Consider the following 21221-nt stretch of genomic DNA (forward strand, 5'->3'; position numbering starts at 1 on the left):
CTTCAAGACAGTTTGTCGACAGCTGCCCTTTGCGGCCTCCGCTAATGCACTACCGTAGGTTATGCAGTCATCAGCGAATGCCCTAACATCTGCTACTTACTGATCTTTAATTCCATTAATGGAACCACTCGGCAATTAACTGAAAAGGTCAATGCGCCTTGAAAGAATGAAGTTAAGTCTGATTCACATTTTTAGCTTAGTGTGGGGTATATATGCATTCATCCATGCACAAGCCTCTAATTAATACTAAAAACTATTATTTTCCCGCTGTTACATTCAAACTGGCCTTAGACCCCACAATTTACAGACATGAGTATGCCTCATACCCGAGTTGCCTTGGAGCTAATCCAGAAGCCACCTACAAACAATGCTCGAATGAAAAAGAACGTTGTCTTTTGCCCCACGAAAAGTTCCTTCCGTTCTTTTGCTAATCGTTTTCGTGAGAACACGATTAGCATGCTAAAGATGAAATAACACTCCGACAGTTAACCTTTCTGCGCGAGTTTGTTGCTCTTTATCGCGTCTCCATTTCCTTAAGATACCTTTGTTCCGACTGTTGAACAAAAGGGCAAATTTCAGAAGGGCTAAACTTAGTTTCCACAGTCCTTCACAAAAATCTGCGCAGCATTAATTCTAGGGGTTGTTTGATCCACATAATAGAAGAGTGGTGATGTCAATGCCCTCTGGATGTAACAAAAGCAATTAACTGTACGATAACGTCATCACGTGAGGTAAGTACAATTTCCACAGGGCTTTCCTACCTTGGAAACTCCCAGGAACTTTTCTAATAACAACGTAAGTCAACAGAAGGCGCTAAATAAAGGGCGTCTTGTCTTCCGGAAGGGGGAGTGTCTCTGTCTGTGGGGAAAGTGTAATTAGATGCACAATCTGAGCTACAAAACTGAGCGCGCACATACACCCAAAGACAAATTAAAATAAAATAAAAATCGGACCGGTCCAGTTGTATGCTGTGGGCTATGAACGGAGGTAACAATTAGCCGATGCACACAGTGATCCCCATTGCTGCTTCAGAGGTCAAGCTTGACAAAAAACGTCGGATAGAAACTGATTTTCTTTCTTGTCTCTCAAGAAAATTGCCACTCTTTTAAGTCCATTCTGTATTATCGCTTCAGTTAAAACTTGCAATTCCCTTTACCAGGTGAAAATGTTTCCTTTTAAGTCATTAGACTTATGCAACCTTATGAAATACAATTCTCAAGGTTGCGTAATTTTTAAATAATAAAAACACTTAAGTAATACCAAATCTCAATGCCAAGTTAAAGATTTAGGCATATTTTAAATTAATTTCAAATCCCATTATTTTTTGGATAAAAAATAAAATAATTCATTACATTTCAGATATGAAACTGTATCACGCATGCGCTTCGTGGAGCGAGACTAAATTTTGGGCAGCTGTGATTTTTCAAGATTACAATTTATTAGTTTTGCGTGTCTTTTGACAATTGAATTTTAAGTTACAATTATTTCCCTTCATTTATCATCCTTCCAACTGTGTACGTTGTTTATAATTCATTACCATATTTTAAAATGAATGACTAACTTTTGTTGGTTAAAAAAATGAAGGGTCATGTGATTTATATAGTCAGATAGTAAACGTGAAATGAAGTGGCACGAATCATTAATTACATATCCATATATGAGAAACAAGTAACAATGCGCTGTTCCAAATATTAAAGGAGTAAGAAAATTTAGTTATTTTGATTAATGTTAATAAAAAAAAATGTGGTAGTTGCCAACAATGAGAAGGGCACTTTGCATTGTCCCAACAATGAGAAGGGCACTTTGCATCGTCCCAACAATGAGAAGAGCACTTTGCATCGTCCCAACAATGAGAAGAGCACTTTGCATCCTCCCAACAATCAAAAGTAAGCTTGAATAAAAATGCTTTTTCCAGTAAATAGTTCTGTATACTACGAAACATCATAATGGAATTATTCCAAAATAAAAACGTGTGTTGGAATTCAATCGACTGCTATACAAACCTCTATCAGTAAATACTGGCGGGTGAAACAGCACTTTCTTACAGAGATCCAGACAACTTCTAAAAGTGGATGTACATTTTATTTCAACTTTTTTTTCTTTTCTACAGAGCAAATAACCACCCTAGCTTCCAGTGACTGTTCAGAAAGTCGGGAGCGGGAACAGATTTCTGGCTTTAATTATATTCAGGGAATAACTACACGATTTCGCGTCCTATCATGCATTTCCGATCGACGGCCCAAACATATATTTATCCATCCCGAGTGATGTCTTAGTCCCTGTCGTTTCTCTCGCCCGCTGACAGAAACGTACGTTTGTGCTGACGGAAATGGTTCTTAGAAGTGACAGATACTGGCTCCATCTTTACGCCACCATCGTTCTGCACGAGCTAAGACCGTAAAAAAAGATCAGTCTTACTGGACACCGATGCCCTGCTGAAACTACTCGAAGACTTGTAGGGTCTCCGACGACATTTTCGCACTATCACAAACAGTAGAACGCAGGCGGCGAAGAAAAGTAATTGCGCTACCCCTCCGACTATGGCGAACGTATAGACGAGGGGTTTGGTGAGACACAGTCCTTTCTCGGAAACTTGAATCGATGGGTTGCCCTCTGAAAGAGAAGTAAAATAAGGATTATGAGTAGCAGCAGTAAAGAATTTATGGGGAAGGAGACTCAATAAATTCGCCAGCTATAAAATATACAATAGTTTCCAAAAGTAAAAGAACAGAATTTTGATGATTTATAGTATTGAAAAAATTGTTTTCGTTCCTTTAATTTTGGAAACAGTATTTCAGCAGTGGATTGTTAAATATAATATAAGATCCAAGAGAACAAATGGTTGTTTGTACATAATTCATTTTTGCGATAATGAGACTACGTAATAAATAAATACATATATAAAAAACTAGTATATTTTTTATAATAGTAAACAAATTGAAGAATAAACTGTCAAGAAAATAAGGAAGAGAAATTAAAGTAACGAAGGTGAATATTATGAATAAAATTTGGGCACTAAATTGGATTACCCACCGAGTTGTAAAATCATGCGAATTTCCCTTAAGGCTCTTTCATGATGAACTTATCGGAAGTTTTCTTAAACAGATTAAGAGGTAAAAGCTTCCGCGATTTCTCCTCTCCGAGAGTGATTAATTTGCGTACGTGATGATCACATATGCGTGTGATGGTCCTAATTGAAATTAATAGCTCCAGTTAGGGAGTAAGCGATTTATAATTTGTTTTTCACTTTATACGGGAGGTAGACCTGAAAAGAATGTAGGAGGGAGTTTAAAAAAAAATCAATGATTCAACCCGGAAACAGCATTACTGATATTGAGGACCTCTTGGTCTACCCCTTTCCCTCCCCCTCTCTGGGGGGAACACTGCAAATGCAACATGCTTCAAATTGCCATCGATTTTCGCTTAGATAAAAACTCCAATCCTTGAACATTAAACCGTATATAATTGCCTTCAGCTAATAACTTATACAACAAAATCTGGTTTTGATTTTTACTTTTTAAAAATCAAAACTAGATTAACTAGAATGAGTTCAAGTCAAATTACTAATTCTAATTTTTTTTATGTGAATTTTTGCGAGGTTTGTTGAATGTTATTATCCGACTATAGAGAGCTGGCGCCTCCAGACGTTGGACACTTGAACTACAAAATGCACATGAGTGATCAAGCGAATATTAACAATATATTCTATCGAGAAATAATTATTTGCTGCCTCTCGCGAGATCTAAAAAAACAGACCCGCCCGTTTTATGATAGCATACTAACCATTTGATTGAGTTGGTTCTGCAACATTACAGGCCTAATTACTATATGGAAAAATACAATCTCGAAGGGAATTAGACATTGACGAAGTCTGACATGGACATGCGCATTGGACAGTCTGCTTCGGCTTTGATTTCGATGGACGAACACTGTAATTACGATATCAACAAAAGATGAATGGCAATTGCGTCACTAGGAATTGAGACACAGGCAAAAAAAAATAAAAGGGTAGGGTGGGTATTGTGGTCCGATAGCCGAAGTAATTGGTTCCACTAGTCATCGTTTTTATTTTCGCAATGGCTGGAGTGCTGCAACTTTCAGGACTTAATAGAGGGGCCAAGATTTCATAAATCATCAATCCGGATAACGTAGAGCATCGACTGCAGATGTTGTCCACTTCAACACCACGATAGGTGCGATTCATTCGTAAGCCAGTTCAGCACGGCGCCTTTATTAAGACATGAACAGCGAACTATCAAAGGCTTCTTATCAGATCAGTGGTCGATGTATCACGTTTCCTCAAAACGTGCAAAGTTCATTAGAAAACCTGTTAAGACAAGGAATGGAGTTTAGAAACTACCAGTGGCCTAAAATTTCACCTCATAACTTTGGTGAAGCACCGCGTGTGACTTGAATAAATATTCCTTTGAAATATCACGTAACACGCATTCATCGTACTCACAACCCCCTCATTATGGGGGCGAATAGTTGACTTTCAACCTCCTGCAGCTTCTGTTCTTCAAACATCTGAAAATATCAAAAACAGATGAGAAACAGGATGGTGTAAAAATGGTGTCGTTTTACCCAGAATAATCAAACAAAGAGACTTCGTATAAGAAACACCAGAAGACAGAACGATTCAAAATATCTATGAACAATAAAACAATGGCCTTTATGTTAAAAACTATCACAATTCGATAGAATTATTAACCAATTGAACAATGACTTTCATATCAGAAATCCTAGAAACAAATGGGACAATTCAATTAATAAAATTAACCAGAAAGACCAAACCAAATTAGATTGGCCCTGCGATGTCTGTACGCTTGATTTAGTCTGGTTAAGGTTAAGCATGAGACCCAAGTAATAGAAATAAGTTTCAGGGTTTAGTGATAATTTTGATGGCTTCAAAAATTGGCTTTTAGTGTATCTGCGGGAGGTAAACAGCTTCAACTCGTTGGAATATGAAATCAGATTGTCACGGACATTGAGAAATGGTACCAGGGCGCCGGAAAAAGAAGCCTGTGAGGACGCCACCTTGTGATACCCCCACAGGCATATAAAATTTAATTTAGATCTGATTATGGTTGATAACGGTTCTGTCCTTCAGAATGTTCATGAATTTAAGAAAACTACCTTGAAGCCTAAAACATTGATGGAGAATCATATTCAGTGCATTAGGCTGTCAAACAATGCCGAGGGATCCAGGAATTACAAGTTGGTCCTTATGGTGGAGCATCCTTTGAATCAGTATCGGGGTATCAAGGTAATTAAAATTTGTTGGACGCCCCTTGATGACAATGACATAAAGGTTCTAGGCAATGTCCAAAGCAGTGCGAAGCCAAAGGCAACCAGATTCGGTTTTTTTTTTTTTTTTTTTTTAAGGATTTTTAGAGTGTGCTTGCTGCTGATGAGTTTTGCGATGTGGGTCAAGGCATCAGTAAGTACGGACTGCAAATTTTTAGAATGAGGTTGAAAATGCCACCTGAACTAGTGAAGCTTTGTTTAGCAGACCATTAATAATTCTGACAAGAGTTTCCTTAGTAATTTGTCATTCCAAGTGGTTGATGACTTGGGTGGTTGCAAAACGGTATTCTCCAATCTGTATTTGATGACCGCTATATTTTCTGATCTGTTGTCCCAATTCTGCAGTGATTCAGGGGCCAGGTCAGCCTCTAAAGTCTCTTGAGAGACTTTAGATGAAATTCAAGATTCCATTATTACACCTGACCTGATAATATTAAAAAGATGATACGTGCCTCTTGATGGAGGCAAAATTCAGCTCTTTAGTGATGAGATATTTTCTGTAGGACTGTTGTTTTGACCCACTGTTATTGACCTGGGTCAGTAATAGTGGACTAAATTGTCACTGCTACTGGGTCGTGGTATTTATTGACCAACACCAACGTTTTGTATAATGTCCAATACGAACACTTGCAGAGTCTAAGTCGCAGTTGTATTCAGTTTATGTAGATGGTGGGCAGCTTCAAGTACTGGCATCTTCAAGTTGTCGGCTTGAAGATGGTTAAGAATCATCTCCTCTGTAACCAATTCCATTGGAAAAACAGATTCAAGATGTTGAAAGTGAAACTATTCCAAATATAACACGCTATTAGGAGGTGGAACACTATTCAAAAGCCGAATTGTTCCAAATCTAGAGACTTTTCTAATGTGAAAAACAATGTCTGCAAGTGGAACTTACTTTTTGCAGCGAGAACTACTGGAACATGGATTGGTTCAACAGTGGAAGATGTTCTCCAAAGTGGAACTCGCCGTACGGAAGTGGACTTACATCGTGTTCCAAATATGGAACACGATGGTCGAAAGTATAACTGTTCTAAAGTAACTAATAGAAAGCGGAACACGCTGTTCCACTCTGGATCAGTTTTTAAAAAAAGGTATTCCGAAGTAAAACTATTCTATAGTGGAACTGTTCCACCCAAACAGTTCCAGATTAGAACTGTTCGAAAGCTGAACACCCTACTGAAAAGTGGAAATGTACACCCTGCTCCAAAAGTTATAGTTCAAAATATAATAAGTGTTCAAAAGTAGTCATATAATACCCTCTTATCACCTGTTCCACCCAAACAGCTCCAAACTAAAACTGAAGAGCACTTACTGTGGAAGATCCTGTTACAAACTGGAATTGTTGGAAAGTGGAACATGTTCGAAAGTGGAATTGCTCGACGGCGGAACACGCTTTTCGAAAGTGAAACGGCTCGAAAGTGGAACGCTTTGTTCGAAAGCAAAATTACCTCTGTGAAAAATCGGCTTGTGTTGGCTCTCGGCAGATGGCTGCGCAGATTTCAGGGCCGTAACAACAAACAGTGCGCTTTCCATGGTGACATCCGTGACCACATCCCCAGACTGTAATTCCAGAACTCTTTTGTCGGGGACGTCCGGGGATCGCTTCTTCTTTCCGTAGGACTGATGAACGCTATTGCTCATTTCATCCTCGCAGTTCACCTGAAATAAAAAGAAAAAATGAGAGCTAATTCGAGTTGCAATGGACTTGGATATACACCAGAAACATCTAAAAGGAGTGAATATTTTGAAAATAAAATAGAATTAATTTTTAAAAACCACAAACTCCTGCGTTTTAAATGCGTGGCCCCTCTGGGCCGCAATATAATTAGATGGTTGTGGCCCAAAGGGGCTGAGCAGTTCAAATTTTCCTTTCACTTAAAGCGGTTGTGGCACAATGCGCGAGGCAGCCATTGTCCAAACTGGTGCTGCCATCTGTGGCGTGTTTAAACAACGCCATCCTTTAATTATCCGCTATTTGTTTTCATCGAGCGGGCCGCATCGCAGGAGAACGCCACCTTTTTCCCACGACGATCGGATAAGACGATAGCGAGGCCCCCGGATGAAAGGGATATTCGCGCTCGACTTCCATTTATCGGAGCTAAATGTCGGCTGATAGCCGAGTGTATAAGTCGCGCGCTGGAAAGCCGATAAAGGCCGAATAAGAGCAATATTCCGCCTCGTCCACTGACACGACGCATGTTTTATCACTGTAAATATTGACACTTCTGTCAGGGTGGTGGATGGCTGCGCGCATGCAGATTTCTCGGTGCAATGCTTCTCAAAAGACAGGCCGCCTCCAGCAGCGTCTCCAATGAAAATGTTGATTTTCGAATGGGAAATAGTCGGGGACGGGTCTGGAAAGACCCATCCATCTTCGCTCGCCAAGTGGGATGGATTTCCTTTACAACCGGATTCTCATTCTCTCTCTCTCTCTCGTAAATAATATAAAACATGTACGCCATAATTCCAATGCCAGAAACTTTCCTTGTTTATGTCTTTGTGCATGTCTCGATGTCTGGACACGTGCCCTGTTGATTCGAGCAACTGTCAACAAGCAAATTAGTAAATATAATGGATGATTGTTCTATTGCTATTAAGCTGACAAGAAAAATGCAGAGAGAGAGAGAATAACAGAAACGGTGAAAGAGTGAGAGGCAGAAATAGAAAGAAACACAAAGAATCAGAAAATAGAGAACGAAATCCAGAAAGGACAACAGGCAGAAATAAGGAATGATAGAATTACACTGAAAGGAAGAAGCCCTTAGAGAAAAACACGGAAGAAAATGAGAAGTGCTGAGAAGGGTCCAAAAAAAAGGAAAGGTGGGGAGAAGAAGAGAAAAACAATGTAGCGTGAAAGAAGCAGAAATAGAGGAAAAAAGAAAGATGAGCAGAAATAATGAAAGAGAATAGCACTGAAAGAAAGTATTAAGAGAAAAGAAAGAAACCGTGAGGAACACAGATTAAAATAACCTAAAGTAAGAAAGAGAAAAAAGAGAGACGGTGAAAGAGTGAGAGGCAGAAATAGAAAGAAATAAACACAGAAAGAATCGGAAAATAAAGAATGAAATCCAGATAAGGCGAGAAATGTAGGACAAAGAGAGAGACAGAAATGCAGGGAGAAAGAAATTGAAATACAAGAGAAGGTAAGGAACTTAGGTAGAAATAAGGGAAGGTAGAAGAACGCTGAAAGGAAGAAGCCCTTACAGAAAGAGAGAAAAACACGGGAAGAAGAGAAGTGCAGAGAGAAAGAAAGACATGCAGAGAAAAAATAGGCAACACAAGCAGAAATAAGGAAAGAGAACACTGAAAGAAAGACGCCCTTAGAGAAAACACGGGGGGGGGAAGGGAAACACAGAAAGACAAGCACAGAGAGAAAGAAACAAATGCAGAGAAAAGTAGGGAATACAGACAGAAATAAGAAGGAAGCGCTGAGAGAGAAAAAACAGAGGGGCGAAAGAGAAAACATTCAAAATGGAAAAAGAAACAGAAAAGCAGAGAAAGAAAGACGGGCAGAGATAATGAAAGAAAATACTGAAAGAATGAAGCACAGAGAGACAAAAAACAGGAAGAAATAAGGAAAGAATAACACTGAAAGAACGAAGGAAGCGTTAAGAGAAAAGAAAGAAACCACGATGAGATGAACAAAGATTAAAATAACATAAAGTAAGAAACTGAAAAATGGGTAGGGTGGAGAGAGAGAGAGAGAGAGAGAGAGAGAGAGAGAGAGAGAGAGAGAGAGAGAGAGAAAATGGCATAGAAAGACGTTGCGATCAAAATGGAAAAAGAAATAGAGAACAAAAAGAGAGAAAGATGCACTGAGAGAAATGGCGAAAATATGGAGAGTGAATGCAAAGTTTAGCTTTAAAAAGGTCGCCAGAAATTCCTCACTGACAAATGAGATGGGGGGGGGAGAGGAAAGAAGGAGTAATTACTTACTGGAGTGCACACGTCCAGGCAGAAAGAAACAGTGAGTTGAAACTTGACGGTGCTGTCCGAGGCAAACTTGAAAGCCTGGAAGGGAGCGACCAATGACTTTGACGTGTTCATCTTCTTCAGCGCTGGAAACACCGTTGGCTCAACTGGGCACCTGGAACAATCGACACGAAACAATCAGTGCTCGGGGAAAAATAACTTGCAGGGGGAAAATCGACACAGCGATGATAAGACAATTATAAAATAAAATTATTTTGCGAGGGATTTCTGCTAAAGTATCTTTTCCATCCAGTTTCCTGGTAGATCCAAGAAGATTGGACACAGCAATTTGTAAAATGGCTTCGCCATAAGAAGCCGAATCTCTCTACTTACCCTCGATCGTCAATGAGCAAAACTGTTTCCGTTCCTTGTCCACTTCGGGCCAGCAATCCGCTACCAAAGATCCCGAACACACCTGCAACACATCGAAATGGAATGTAAACAGACAGAACACTTCAAACTTATTAATTAAAATGAACACAAAAAAAAGAGAAAGAAATATTTTTCCGTTTTAAATTGGAAAAGTTTAAAAATTATGTTTAATTGTGATAAGATTAAAATACATCGTTAGAGAGAGCAGTCTTGGCAGAAGACCATTAAGACTCACTTTCATCTAGCATTTCGACCTTTAAGAAGAGCTGATCTCCGAGGTCTACGCCCCTCACCTCGTCCCCTGTCTCGTTGATGACACGTAGACGTATAGGGGGAGTTGCAGCGAGCCCCGTTATAACTTGCGTCAGACTCTGCAGATCTCTGGAAAGATAGAAATAGATTACGTCGTTTTACCAACCCTCGTGGACTCTATAATTTTGTCCCCTTTATTATCCAGCCCATGGCGGATAGTCCCTGCAACCTTTGCAAGATAATAATATAAAATTAAACTGATTTAAGGAAATTGTACACCGTGCGGCATAGCTCAACACAACGATACCACGTTTGACTCTAATGTCACTACAATTCCGCATAAACCCATCGGAGAGTACAAGCGACACCTATAATACATGCGTAAACCCCTCAGTTAGTACCCATTAGGGTCATACGAGGTAGTAAAAACAATAAGGCGAGAGGTTATGGTCCAAAATAACTCCTGGCCTATCGCATGTGTGTTTTAACGACACGAGATAGAGGTGCGCATGGTCTCGGTCTCGTATTGTAAAGATTACTCTTATCAGAGAGGAATCTAATGGCCATACGCAGGCCAATCACCCTCGAAGCCGATTACAAAAGCAAAAGGTCGTAGGAATGGTCCCCAAAAAGGTATATGGATCTTTGAGTTCATATTTAAAGAACTTACCCTTCTAGAACTTGCTTCCCTCCTCTTAACTTGCGCTGGACCTCTTCGTAGTCGCATGCGATGTCAACACGACGATCGGTGTTTCTAAGGACAAAAGGATGATGCTGGACAACAACGCTGTTGATGAATGTCCCGTTTCCCTGTGGAAGCGAACGTGCAAAGAATCAGAATCAAAACTCTAGTTATTGTACTTGTGGTAATTATAAATCTCTGAAATCGTGGTAAAATTATAAATCCGAAACAGATTTATTTTGCAAAAGTACAGGTTCATTAGGAATATCTTCTAAACACGTTCTGACAAGTTTTGTTGTATCAGAAAATTGACTTATTCGTACATATAATATTGAACAAAATATCTATTTAAAGAACTGAAGAGAAAGAAAGAAAGCGGGTTATAATAGAATGGAAGCCTTCGGTTGCTATCAAGAAATTCCGTTAGCAGTTTAACTTTAAGAAATATCTCAGATGGGCGCTTCGAAGATGGAGATATCAATTGTTTCTTAACATCAAGGAAAGAAATAGTTTATGGACCTTTAGAACGTATCTAAAAAAAAGTTTTGGAGAAGACTATTTTTGTATAAATATATAAGATTCCATTTATAAATTTTAAACTGCCTTTAAATGACGCGGCAGGGTTCGAAAGTTATCTGCCCCCACCCCCTACCTCCCGGCACAAACGCACATACGAATTCCAACAGTGGGTTGAAGTTTCCATCGCGTTCGATTTAATGTTTTATCATTTCCTATCAAGAAACAAGAACGCGGTATTTCGGCTGGAGGTTATGAAACGCTACACGGAACGGTTTCCATAGAAACCGGGGGCCGAATATTATATTACGTCTTATCCAGAACTGGCCTATGTGGATATTAGATGATCATGAAACAAGTATCCGCGGTAACCGTTGGAGAGGGAAATATCTAGAAGGGATGGGGGAGGAACAGAAGTTAAATCGCTTTCTATTTTATTTCAAGAATGGGAGAAATTCGCTGATAAGAGAAAAATTGGTCTTACCAAGTTCTTGGTGCCGCATTTTCTTCCGTGGAGGGGCATGGTCAATGCCACTTCGCCATTCACGCCGACGGACACTGCGTAGCATTCGTAAGGATGGCCAATAGCGTACACGCGACCTCGAAACGGAGTGACAACTCGGACAACGGCTGTCATGGAAGCAGCCTCGCAGAGAAGTTGTACTGGGAGAAAAAGAAAAACAGAGAATCGTTTTACCATCAACAGAGTAGTGTAGATAATCAATTATAATTACCAATCCTAAGTTTGCGCGCTTGTTCATGATTGGAATTGGCGTGTTGATGAGATAGCAACAGTTGAATCATGGTGAATCCTGTGGGATGCTACATTCAGATTACTGGATGGGTTGGGCTAAAGTTTTTGACCTTACCCTCATAACAGGATACCTCTGTTATCGGTAAAAGAGATCAGAGCTGTGTATTAAGTCCCTCCACCGGTCTTCGCCTTGGAACTCCAGAACTGATCTGTTTAGTGAAGACTCGTTTGAAGGATTCTGTTCGTGAGTAGAGATTTGAAAAATGTACGATGTTTCCTTGGATACCGAAAAATGTTTCACAAACGTGGAGCAGAGAAGAAATATTGACTGCGTCAGAGGCTCCTTGATCATCACAATAAACCAATACGAGTTCCTCGTTTCCATTTGGTTAGAAAGAGGTTAATTATGGCTGAACGACTTCGAATCGGATAATCAATTTGTGGTGGATCATGAGGTCGAAAGTGTATTCAATGATATGAGTGGAATTTTCTTTCGTTATTTATGAACTGATGTGCTTGATCTTTGCAACTGGAGTGCTTGGCACAGACGGATTCAGACATTTTGGATTGTAACCATTGAATACTGTGGAGCTGTTAAGTTAATAATTACTTTGGCTAGCTTTATAACTATGCATCAAAAACGCCGGGACCTGCACCTCCAGAGTGCTTGCTGTTAATTGTACATAGGAGTTTCAAAATGTTAACAATATTGGATAAGAAATGTTAAGACAATAAACATTAATGGCACTGATACCTCAACTCTGTCCTCGATGAAAATCAAAGTGCTAAAGAATAAAGGTTCCAACAAGGAGTCCTATGGGACACCGAACTTTTGTACAATTGCGTTAAAAAAATTTTTGCGATTGAGTTGATGAGATTGACATATTCCAGCTTGAATTGACACAAAGGAGACAGTAAAATTCTGTCCGGTCCAGCAAAGCAGTCAAAGGAGCTTAAGTTTGGCAAAAATTTGAAAAATGTTTCCTGTCATCACCACCGTGATAAACAGATCCCAAGAAGAGTGAATTTTAAATATCCTAAATTTATTTAAATGAGTCCAATAAAAGTTTATAATCTTTTATGGTACAGAGCGTTGCCGCGAATTATTTTCTGGGATATAAATGAAAACAGCTAAATTTGCTGTGTACATGCACGGTGAAATAATGTCAACAATTATCGCAGTTTATTAATTGAAATTAAAATGATAACACTTGAAAGGAGATCCAGTCCATACTTCTTCCAATGGTCAATCCAGGACATTCGGCTTCCAAAAATTACTTCTTTCGGAAAGGCCATTCTTTGCAGCAAACAGCTGCGTGTTCCCAACTGAAAACAATCTTTGTTCTTGGGGCCGTTTCTAAATATACCCAGGATGCTTGAGGTCTATTTCAGAATTAATTAAAACAGATTTCTTACGATATTTTCCACACGTATTTACCAGTAGCTATTCTTTGCACTTATTTTTAACTACTGTATTTATTACCCTTTTTTTCTACAGTTATTTTCTCTTTTTTGAACTCCTATTTCACATCAAACTGATATTAATCCCAACCGCTTGTATTCTACTCTTTTCAGAAGTTCATTTCTTCCAGCATCTCTCTCTCTCTCTCTCTCTCTCTCTCTCTCTCTCTCTCTCTCTCTCTCTCTCTTCGTCAATCGTATCAGCTCTTCTTTTTGAGCTCAGCACTTTTTCTTCTTCCTTTTTTATTCTCCTTCTCCTGCGAACTGCAGACCAATCGTTATCGGAAAGCATCTAATAGGGTTGCGTCTTTCTGTCGCTTTGCCGTCAACCACGATGACTATGTCGAAGGATGCTGCAAGCCGAAGTGAATAGCCAAAGAAATGCCAGGCATTACTCCGCGCGCGAGCGCGGGTGTACGCGGATTAAAAGGGAGGTTGTACACTCGACACTCTCATTACGATAAGACGCATTTCCTGATGTCTTCCCAGTGTCTTGACAGACGATTCTGCATCGGGCTCCTGGTGCACGTGCAATGGACAGACACTTCCTTTTGCTGCCACGGTCCACTGAAGGTGAATGTCACCACCGAAGCGTGTCAATGCGGTTGTCTTCTGCTTGCAAAGGCTTCCTGTCATCTGAGGAATGACATCGTCATCAGCGGGCCACTCATCTGAAAGAGGGTGATGACACTGCGAACGAAGAGACTTAACTCAAGATATCCATTAACAAACCACCTACTGATTTGATTGCACCATCAAATGCCTGTCAGCAGTGGTAAGTTAGAACTCGCAGAAGCAGGCAGTTTTAACTGACGAAGTTGACAGTTAAAATACGTGGATTCCTGACAAAACATTTATTGGACATCTGCAAGATCTATTGTTTAAATAGAAGCCATAAAATTTTGAATTGCGGCCCGGTTGCCAACTTAACTGCGCTCCTGTTTATTCAGGATTTCTTTTACTTTAAACTCTTCTTGCTTTTAAGAGTACATTTTTAGCCCTTCATTTACCGAAAATTAATGCATTTTCTGGCACGGCTTACACTTAAATTAATTAATTGTCTTCAATCGATTGGGAATTCCAAAAGCTCTCGTCTGCAAAGTTAGTTTTTGTCTCTCCCTCCTGTAAAGCGTTGATGACAACTTGATAAATTGTCTTTCTTATTTCGCAACCCATTAATAGAGTTGGGAATCTTCTCTCGGTCCAGAAGACATCAGTGCGGTTTAGGAAAGAAGCAACCATTTTTTTTTAATACGTACTATAGACGATGAATTGAGTCGACCAACACTAAAACCTCCCTTGAAACACTCACCACCAGTTTTTCTAAGTTAACCAGTTAAAAACTCAAAAGGTTTCATGGATATCGGCAGCTTAAACAGTGATGGTATTTCTGCAAACTTCCAGGAGAGAATCCATGGACGTTGCCAATGGAAGATTTAAACTCAAAAATGCAATAACACTAAAAAAAATGTAGTTAAGGAACGCCCAGCTAAAATTACACAAGCAGCAGACGTCCGATGAAATTAACAACTCAATAAGCAGACGAGTCTGCAACAATGATTTTTTTCCCCCTTTTTTTTTATTGAGATTTTTGCAAATTAGCCAGGCTATTATCTGACGTTATAATTAGATTTCCCATTTTGTTCCTTCGGTCTATTGAGTGATAACTAATGAAAATTTGTTTTTATCTATTTATCTTTGCTAAAATTCAGAAATAATTTGTTCGGAATAAAACTTTCCAGGCTGCTACAGAAATCTCATTTTCGCCTTCCAAAGATCGAACAGGCGACAGTCCTAATACGAAACTTAATTTAATTGGAGGAGAAAAAAAAATGAATGCCAAACCAAGTTCGCTAAAGTTTATCGGTTATTGCGTTAAGTCAGATATGTGAACTCAAAAGCAGAAGAGTGACCCTTTCTTGTTTCAATTTTAGTTCGGCAAATAGAAATAAATGCCTGATTAGATTCCAGGGCCGGTAGAGCGTGGATTGATCTCCTTGTGCGTGCTCACTTTGCAATCGATCGCTTCTCTAAGTAAATCTGCTCTTAAAGGTTAAGAAAAAAAAAAGAAAGGAAAAGAAAAATATGAAACAAAGAGCGACAAAGAAGATGTACAGAGAATATGGAAGATAATTAATTTTGTTTTCTTTCTTTCCACACACACACACAGCTGCGCAAATCACCAAGAAGGAAAGTATTGACAAAAGTTTGACTTTTAACTAACTTTCCTCATTCTTTACAAACCTTGAAATTATTGAACTTTTAAATATTCTTGAAGGTAAATATGCAAACAGGCAGCTTCGTTTTTAATTCTTCTTAATCTTATCTCAGCTATCCCCGCGAGTGATATGCAACTCACGAGCACCAGTTCTTAGTCTATCTCGACCCAAGAAATCACTATTTCAGCCAGTAGAGGAACGAAAATGGACGAGCAAGAGGTAAACTTGGAATTTTGGTTCACGTGATTAAAGGTGCAAAGGGGTTCTATTACCTGTTGCATCACGTTTGTTTTTCTTAAGACTGTAAAAGCCTTACCTTATTTTGAAGGTGCAATACCGAGGCAATTCCTTGTGAATGTGGCTGTATGAGAATTAAATACCATATTAATTAATGAATATTTTCAAGATCAAATACTTTTTATTCAGAAATGCAAACAGATTAGCGTCAATTCATTAAAGACAGAAAACATTTCTTTTTATTTTTTCAGCATAATGTAAGAGCACACTAGATATCGTCAGGACAAAAGTATTATGGCAAGATGCGCAATTTCTGTGCTATCAAGCACGTACAATTGCCCAAGTTTCCAAGAATCATTGCCAGTTAGGTGAAAATGAAAGGTCCGGTAACAAACCGGATTATGAATTTTAAAACAATGTGCTCCGTGCCATATCAGCACTTTTGTTATTTTTTGTACCCATTGAAGTAAGTTGTAATAAAATTTTTATAAATGTTAAAAATGACCACGTTTACACTAAGACAGGCCACTGTGCAAGTTCCTGTTGTTGCAAACAGTTGGCACAATGCCATGCGTAAAAACGCTTGGGCTTCTTTGGAATAATAAAGAAGTAATTTTATGCAATCTCCAATTATATTTGGGAAGTATTGGACATTTAACCTTAATAAATGTTCATATATTTATTGGAAATAGATTCTGACTATGTAGGTACCATAATCAGCGAAGAGATTTTGTTTCGGTTGTACAATTTAACTAAATCTCCTCTTAAAAATAAAGTTTAAACCCTGCCTTGATTCGATTTACAGAGGTTTCAGCCGACGACCGAGTGTACCCAATTTCTTCTCTGCTCTCGGAAAGCATTTTAAACTCCATCGAACAGTGGAAGTCCCATCAATCAACACGCATTCGATGCCAAACTCCATTATGTGGCCAAAGTTAAAATCAGATCATCGCTCTATAAAAGTGGTGCGCAGCATTTAAATTCTCAACGAGGGGGGTACAAAATGAAAACCGTTAAATCGTATTTAACGTTTTCAATCTCAAATAGAGAGACTGGATCGGCCGGGCGGGCCAATATTTTTGGCAGTTTGTATAAAACAGTCATTTATTGTCCATCAGAACCGTTGTAATGATCTCGAAGGCTTTCTTCAAAGGGAACTTTATTGTTTTCTGGAGACACACTTGGGAGAGGCTGCAAGCCACGCGAATAAACTAAGGACGCTTTAAGTTTGGCAGTCTTATCGATAATCTGTCTCTTTCTTGCTTCGATGTTTCCAAGTTTTGCTCTTTTTTTACCCCCCAACAGATGGACAATCTGTTGGAGGATGTTGTAAGAGCAAAGAATAGAAAAAAAAAAAAAAAAACAGATTCGAATTCTATTAGTGTTCGGCAGCTGTTTTTCCTCAGCCACAAGAAAAAGCGACTCGGGTCAGACCAGAAAAAGAAACGTCCAAAACATACTTAAATAAGTATAAAATATTATCAGTAAACTCGCCCCATGATGGCGCTTTGGTAGCCATATATTTCTTGTCTGTGATTCCTGTTATTTGGAATCTGAACTGTCTGGAGCTCTACCGGAACCACTTACGATTTATCGGAAGTGTCTGGAGCTCTACCGGAACCACTTACGATTTATCGGAAGTGTCGGGAGATCTACCGGAACCATCATCTTCAAATAGTTGCGATTTATCGGAACTATCTTGTCTAATACTATACTTACAAATTCAAACTCTTCAAATTCTAGCTCTTCCATAAGCACCCTCCTGGTTCTTAGCTGCGCATCCGTGCACAGTTCAAAAGCAGAGAACTTCCCCATCGGGTATGACCTTGAATGGCAAACGCGACGCAGTTCTCCCACTGAGATAATAACTGAGTTCCTCCACTGGAGCTGGAGCTAACAAAATCTAACAAAGGACTACGATGGGATTTTAATTGTGATTTTTACTGTGGCTAATGGCGGTGTTTGTTTGTCTGCTTTGCGTTCGTTATCAGGAAAACAACACCATCGTCGGTCGTAGCACCCTTTCGTCGGTCGTCAGGGGCAGCGAGTGTGTCTAAATTACCCCATTCTTCTGCAGTGAATGACCCCGACCCTCAGAGCGGCCTTCTCCAGATAATACACTTCATCCACCTTCCCCCCTCAGAACCCCACTTCAACGTCCCTCCCTTTGAATAATTTCGCCGGCGATTTCCACCTCGCTCCAATGACATGATCTTTACGGAGAGAATAAAACCAGGTTTGGAGGTCTGCAGATTAGTCCGCCCGTCTGCTGCTTTGAACCCCATTATCACATCAAACTAATGACCCCTTGTTTGCGCAGTTGTGGACGACTTGGAGGAGTGTCAGAGAGCAGTACGACAAACAGGTACCTTCACCCCAGCGCCATCTACACTGACACGTAATCAATGTAAATGGCCCATCAGTCACTAGTACCATAAAGACCAAACGACAAAGGCAATATTTTAAAAAAAATAATTTTATCAATGAATAGAATAGAGAGCGAAGAATAATCTTTAATTTGCTTCGGTTGGCAAAGTCTTTCCCAACAATCTCTGGAGTGGCAATCGTGCATTGCATCTAAATGGATATCTTCTGCTTGCGAGTGGATCTGCTACCTTTAATCCGGTTAATTTGTTAACCAAGACTTAATTTCATCCATCCTTGCTACTTAAGTGTATGTTAATTTGGTACCTTAATAAAATTAAGGATTCACGAAGAATCGGCTTCTAAATCGTGACCTACATGAACCGCAAGTGCACTCGCATTATTATAAAACTCGCACCGCAAAAGTGTTAAACAATGACAAGATGGCGCCTTGATATCAGTATTGTTGCGGAGACCGCGATGAAAATATAACAATCATATTAAAGGGCTGAATGCGCATGACTATTTAAAGCAACGTTTGAGAGTACTAAACAAGGCCTGAAACTAGGTTTTACTGAAATTATATATACACTACCCTGTCGAAAAGTATCCGTCGCGACTTACTGGGATATTTAGATGGGACAAGCTATTTCAGAACTGTGAGCGTCCCGATAATTTTGCCAAGGCCTGTACATATCACCCAATGCGAAGAAGTCTCATTAATCAACTTAATTCTTGATGGTATGTATTATGCATCGCCCTCTATCTTTTAACACACAGAAGAGGATTTGTCCGCCACTTAAAAATATGTGATTTTATCGAACTGCGCGGGTTTTTTTATGGGTTTCCTGTGAAGCGTCGCATTAGTGAATCCCCAGGGCAGAAAATAGCTTTCTGCATCGTGTAATAGGTACAAGAATAGCATATGTGCTTTGAATCGCTGTAAGCTGTTGTAGGTTTAATCGATTCAGCTGATGGTTTTGCTCTATTGTTAACACGTATTAGTTGGCGGGCCGTCTGCCATGACGGAGTGGTTTACACGCAAATCGCTGTCAGGTAGAACCACACGAATTAAATTACCTAAACCGCAGGTCAGGTTAGGTCATACAACGCCGATTCCTCTCAATTTATTACCATCACTAAGAGGGGGCGCAAGTTTTTAATGTCAAAAAGGGTCATCGCTATCAATACACGCAAGACAATGATGAATAAGTCCGGAAACGATGGTGGGAGTATGAATTGTAATGAACCCACGGGGGGTAGACTTCATTTCCCCCATTAATATGAAGGCGTTATTCTCCCCCTGGAAGACTAGCGGGTCTTCATTTAATTCTACAAATATAATTGCCTCCTTCCTCGGAGGATTATAACCATCCCCCCACCCCCCATGTTCAATAAAGATCCCTAATGAGACAACGGCGTTCAGAACTATTTCTTACCCTCGATACAAGAGCCTCTTTCGTAAAAACTATTGGCATCTGCGCTTTGTAATTCGCCCTCTGGTGCCGAGTAGGAATCATCGGGGGCCAGAAGACACAGGGAGCGGGACTGGTCGAAGACGAACGAGCGACAGGTGAAGTCGGTGTGATTGAGACACGCGAACTCGCAAGTCTCTCTGGTTGTCGCAGCCTCCTGAACGTGCACGTGGCCATGAACCGGACTCCGACCGGTCTGGTAGTGAAACATACAACGAGATGGCTCTGAAAAGAAAGAAAAGAAAGTTTGGATGTAATTAACAATCCCAAAAGATCCAGAGGCGATTGAACTTGACCAGTTCAATCCTGGTTACTCTTATTAATTAAAAATCAAAGTTATCAACACTTAAGGTTCCAGAGGATTTATTTACCAAACAAGGAAATGCTCTGCAAACTTAGAGGCGACAAAACATCTGTTCAAAGCGAACTTGGCCTCGTGATTGGCTGTAATGTGGTTGTTCTATAGCAACAATGTATAAAAGGGTCAATGCTCTTAACAAGTAACGTAGGGGAAACGAACGCTGCGACCAGCCAATTTCTCTAACAAGCACCTTCGCTGTGTATGATTAGCGTTCGGAAACTCCCAGTGTGTGTGTGAAGAAGTAGGCTGTCGGATCAGAGGTGTAATTGTCCACTGACCCTAATTACACAGTGACCAGTCCCGTTCATTTTGTGTTGCTAATGGAACCCCAGTTAGTTAAGTTAGAGAGTGCCCAACTACGAGAAAATAAAATAACAGCCCGCAGTTAATGAGCAAGGTTTGAGCTATTGAAGTAGCTGAGTAAAAATGTGCACTTTATAATTAATTAACCAGGCTTTCCTTTTTAATTTTCGTTCTATTAATTTATTTTCCTCTTTATCAGCATCGAAGAAACACGCTACGAATAAATAATCTTAACTACGCGAAGATATTCATAACTCAACAATGAGAGATTTAATATCTCATTGTTGTGTTGCTGTTAAGTCTCTCATTGTTGAGTTATAGCTTCGCGTAGTTAAAACAGCAACTCAACAATGAGATTAACTACGCGAAGATAACTCAAAGAGCTTTGACAGCAACTCAACAATTAAACTAACTCAGTATTCTCACATTGTTGAAAAAACTAAAAGCAGCAGACAAAAGGTATAACAATTGAATTTAGAAGTTACTGAAAAGAACAAAGTTAAAGTTAGATTATTAAACGTGTAAAAGCAAAAATTGAACGAGATCAGAACATAAAAAAATATATTCTCTAGATTTATGTTGCAGCATGTTTTCGAGAGTCATCTTAAACATTTTCCATTGAATTATCCTTGTACTGTACATTGTACCGGAGCGAAATATTATCGAGTTCAGTTACTCGTACAAATCCCCTTGGGGGTAGTTTTTGTGTGTATTTTTTGTTGAGCTCATTTCACCTTCTACTTTCCAAGTTATCCCAGAAAGTTGTAAGGAAGCCTTTTCCATCCTAACACAGCCTTTAACCGCTTGGGGTAAAGATGTAGGAAGAATCATTCCTTCTAAGTTAACATTAGACCGCTTTGGAGGATCCAGAAGTGTCATAATGTTCCTCAGAACGGTCATCAACGAGGCCATCTAGTGGAGAAAATGAGCGAAATGCCATAAATGA

At 39.6% G+C, this 21221-nt stretch overlaps 1 protein-coding gene across 2 annotated transcripts in view; it reads right to left on the reverse strand.

The window, feature by feature from the left end:
• Positions 1 to 2075: 2075 nt before the first annotated feature.
• Positions 2076 to 21221, reverse strand: part of LOC150078960 (uncharacterized) — a 107014-nt gene continuing 87868 nt past the window's right edge. For both annotated transcript variants that reach the window (XM_090382222.1, XM_090382220.1), the window contains exons 5-12: positions 19576 to 19836; positions 11586 to 11764; positions 10574 to 10713; positions 9887 to 10032; positions 9613 to 9694; positions 9244 to 9394; positions 6756 to 6966; positions 2076 to 2613 (exon numbers count right to left, since the gene is read on the reverse strand). In XM_090382222.1, the coding sequence (XP_090238348.1) occupies positions 2390 to 2613; positions 6756 to 6966; positions 9244 to 9394; positions 9613 to 9694; positions 9887 to 10032; positions 10574 to 10713; positions 11586 to 11764; positions 19576 to 19836 (1394 nt within the window). In that variant the 3' untranslated portion in view covers positions 2076 to 2389. The remainder of the gene's footprint in view (positions 2614 to 6755; positions 6967 to 9243; positions 9395 to 9612; positions 9695 to 9886; positions 10033 to 10573; positions 10714 to 11585; positions 11765 to 19575; positions 19837 to 21221) is intronic.

Source organism: Mastigoproctus giganteus, chromosome 10 (genome assembly GCF_048544385.1).
Source record: "Mastigoproctus giganteus isolate SK-2022 chromosome 10, ASM4854438v1, whole genome shotgun sequence".
In the NCBI taxonomy this organism is placed as follows: Eukaryota; Metazoa; Arthropoda; class Arachnida; order Uropygi; family Thelyphonidae; genus Mastigoproctus; species Mastigoproctus giganteus.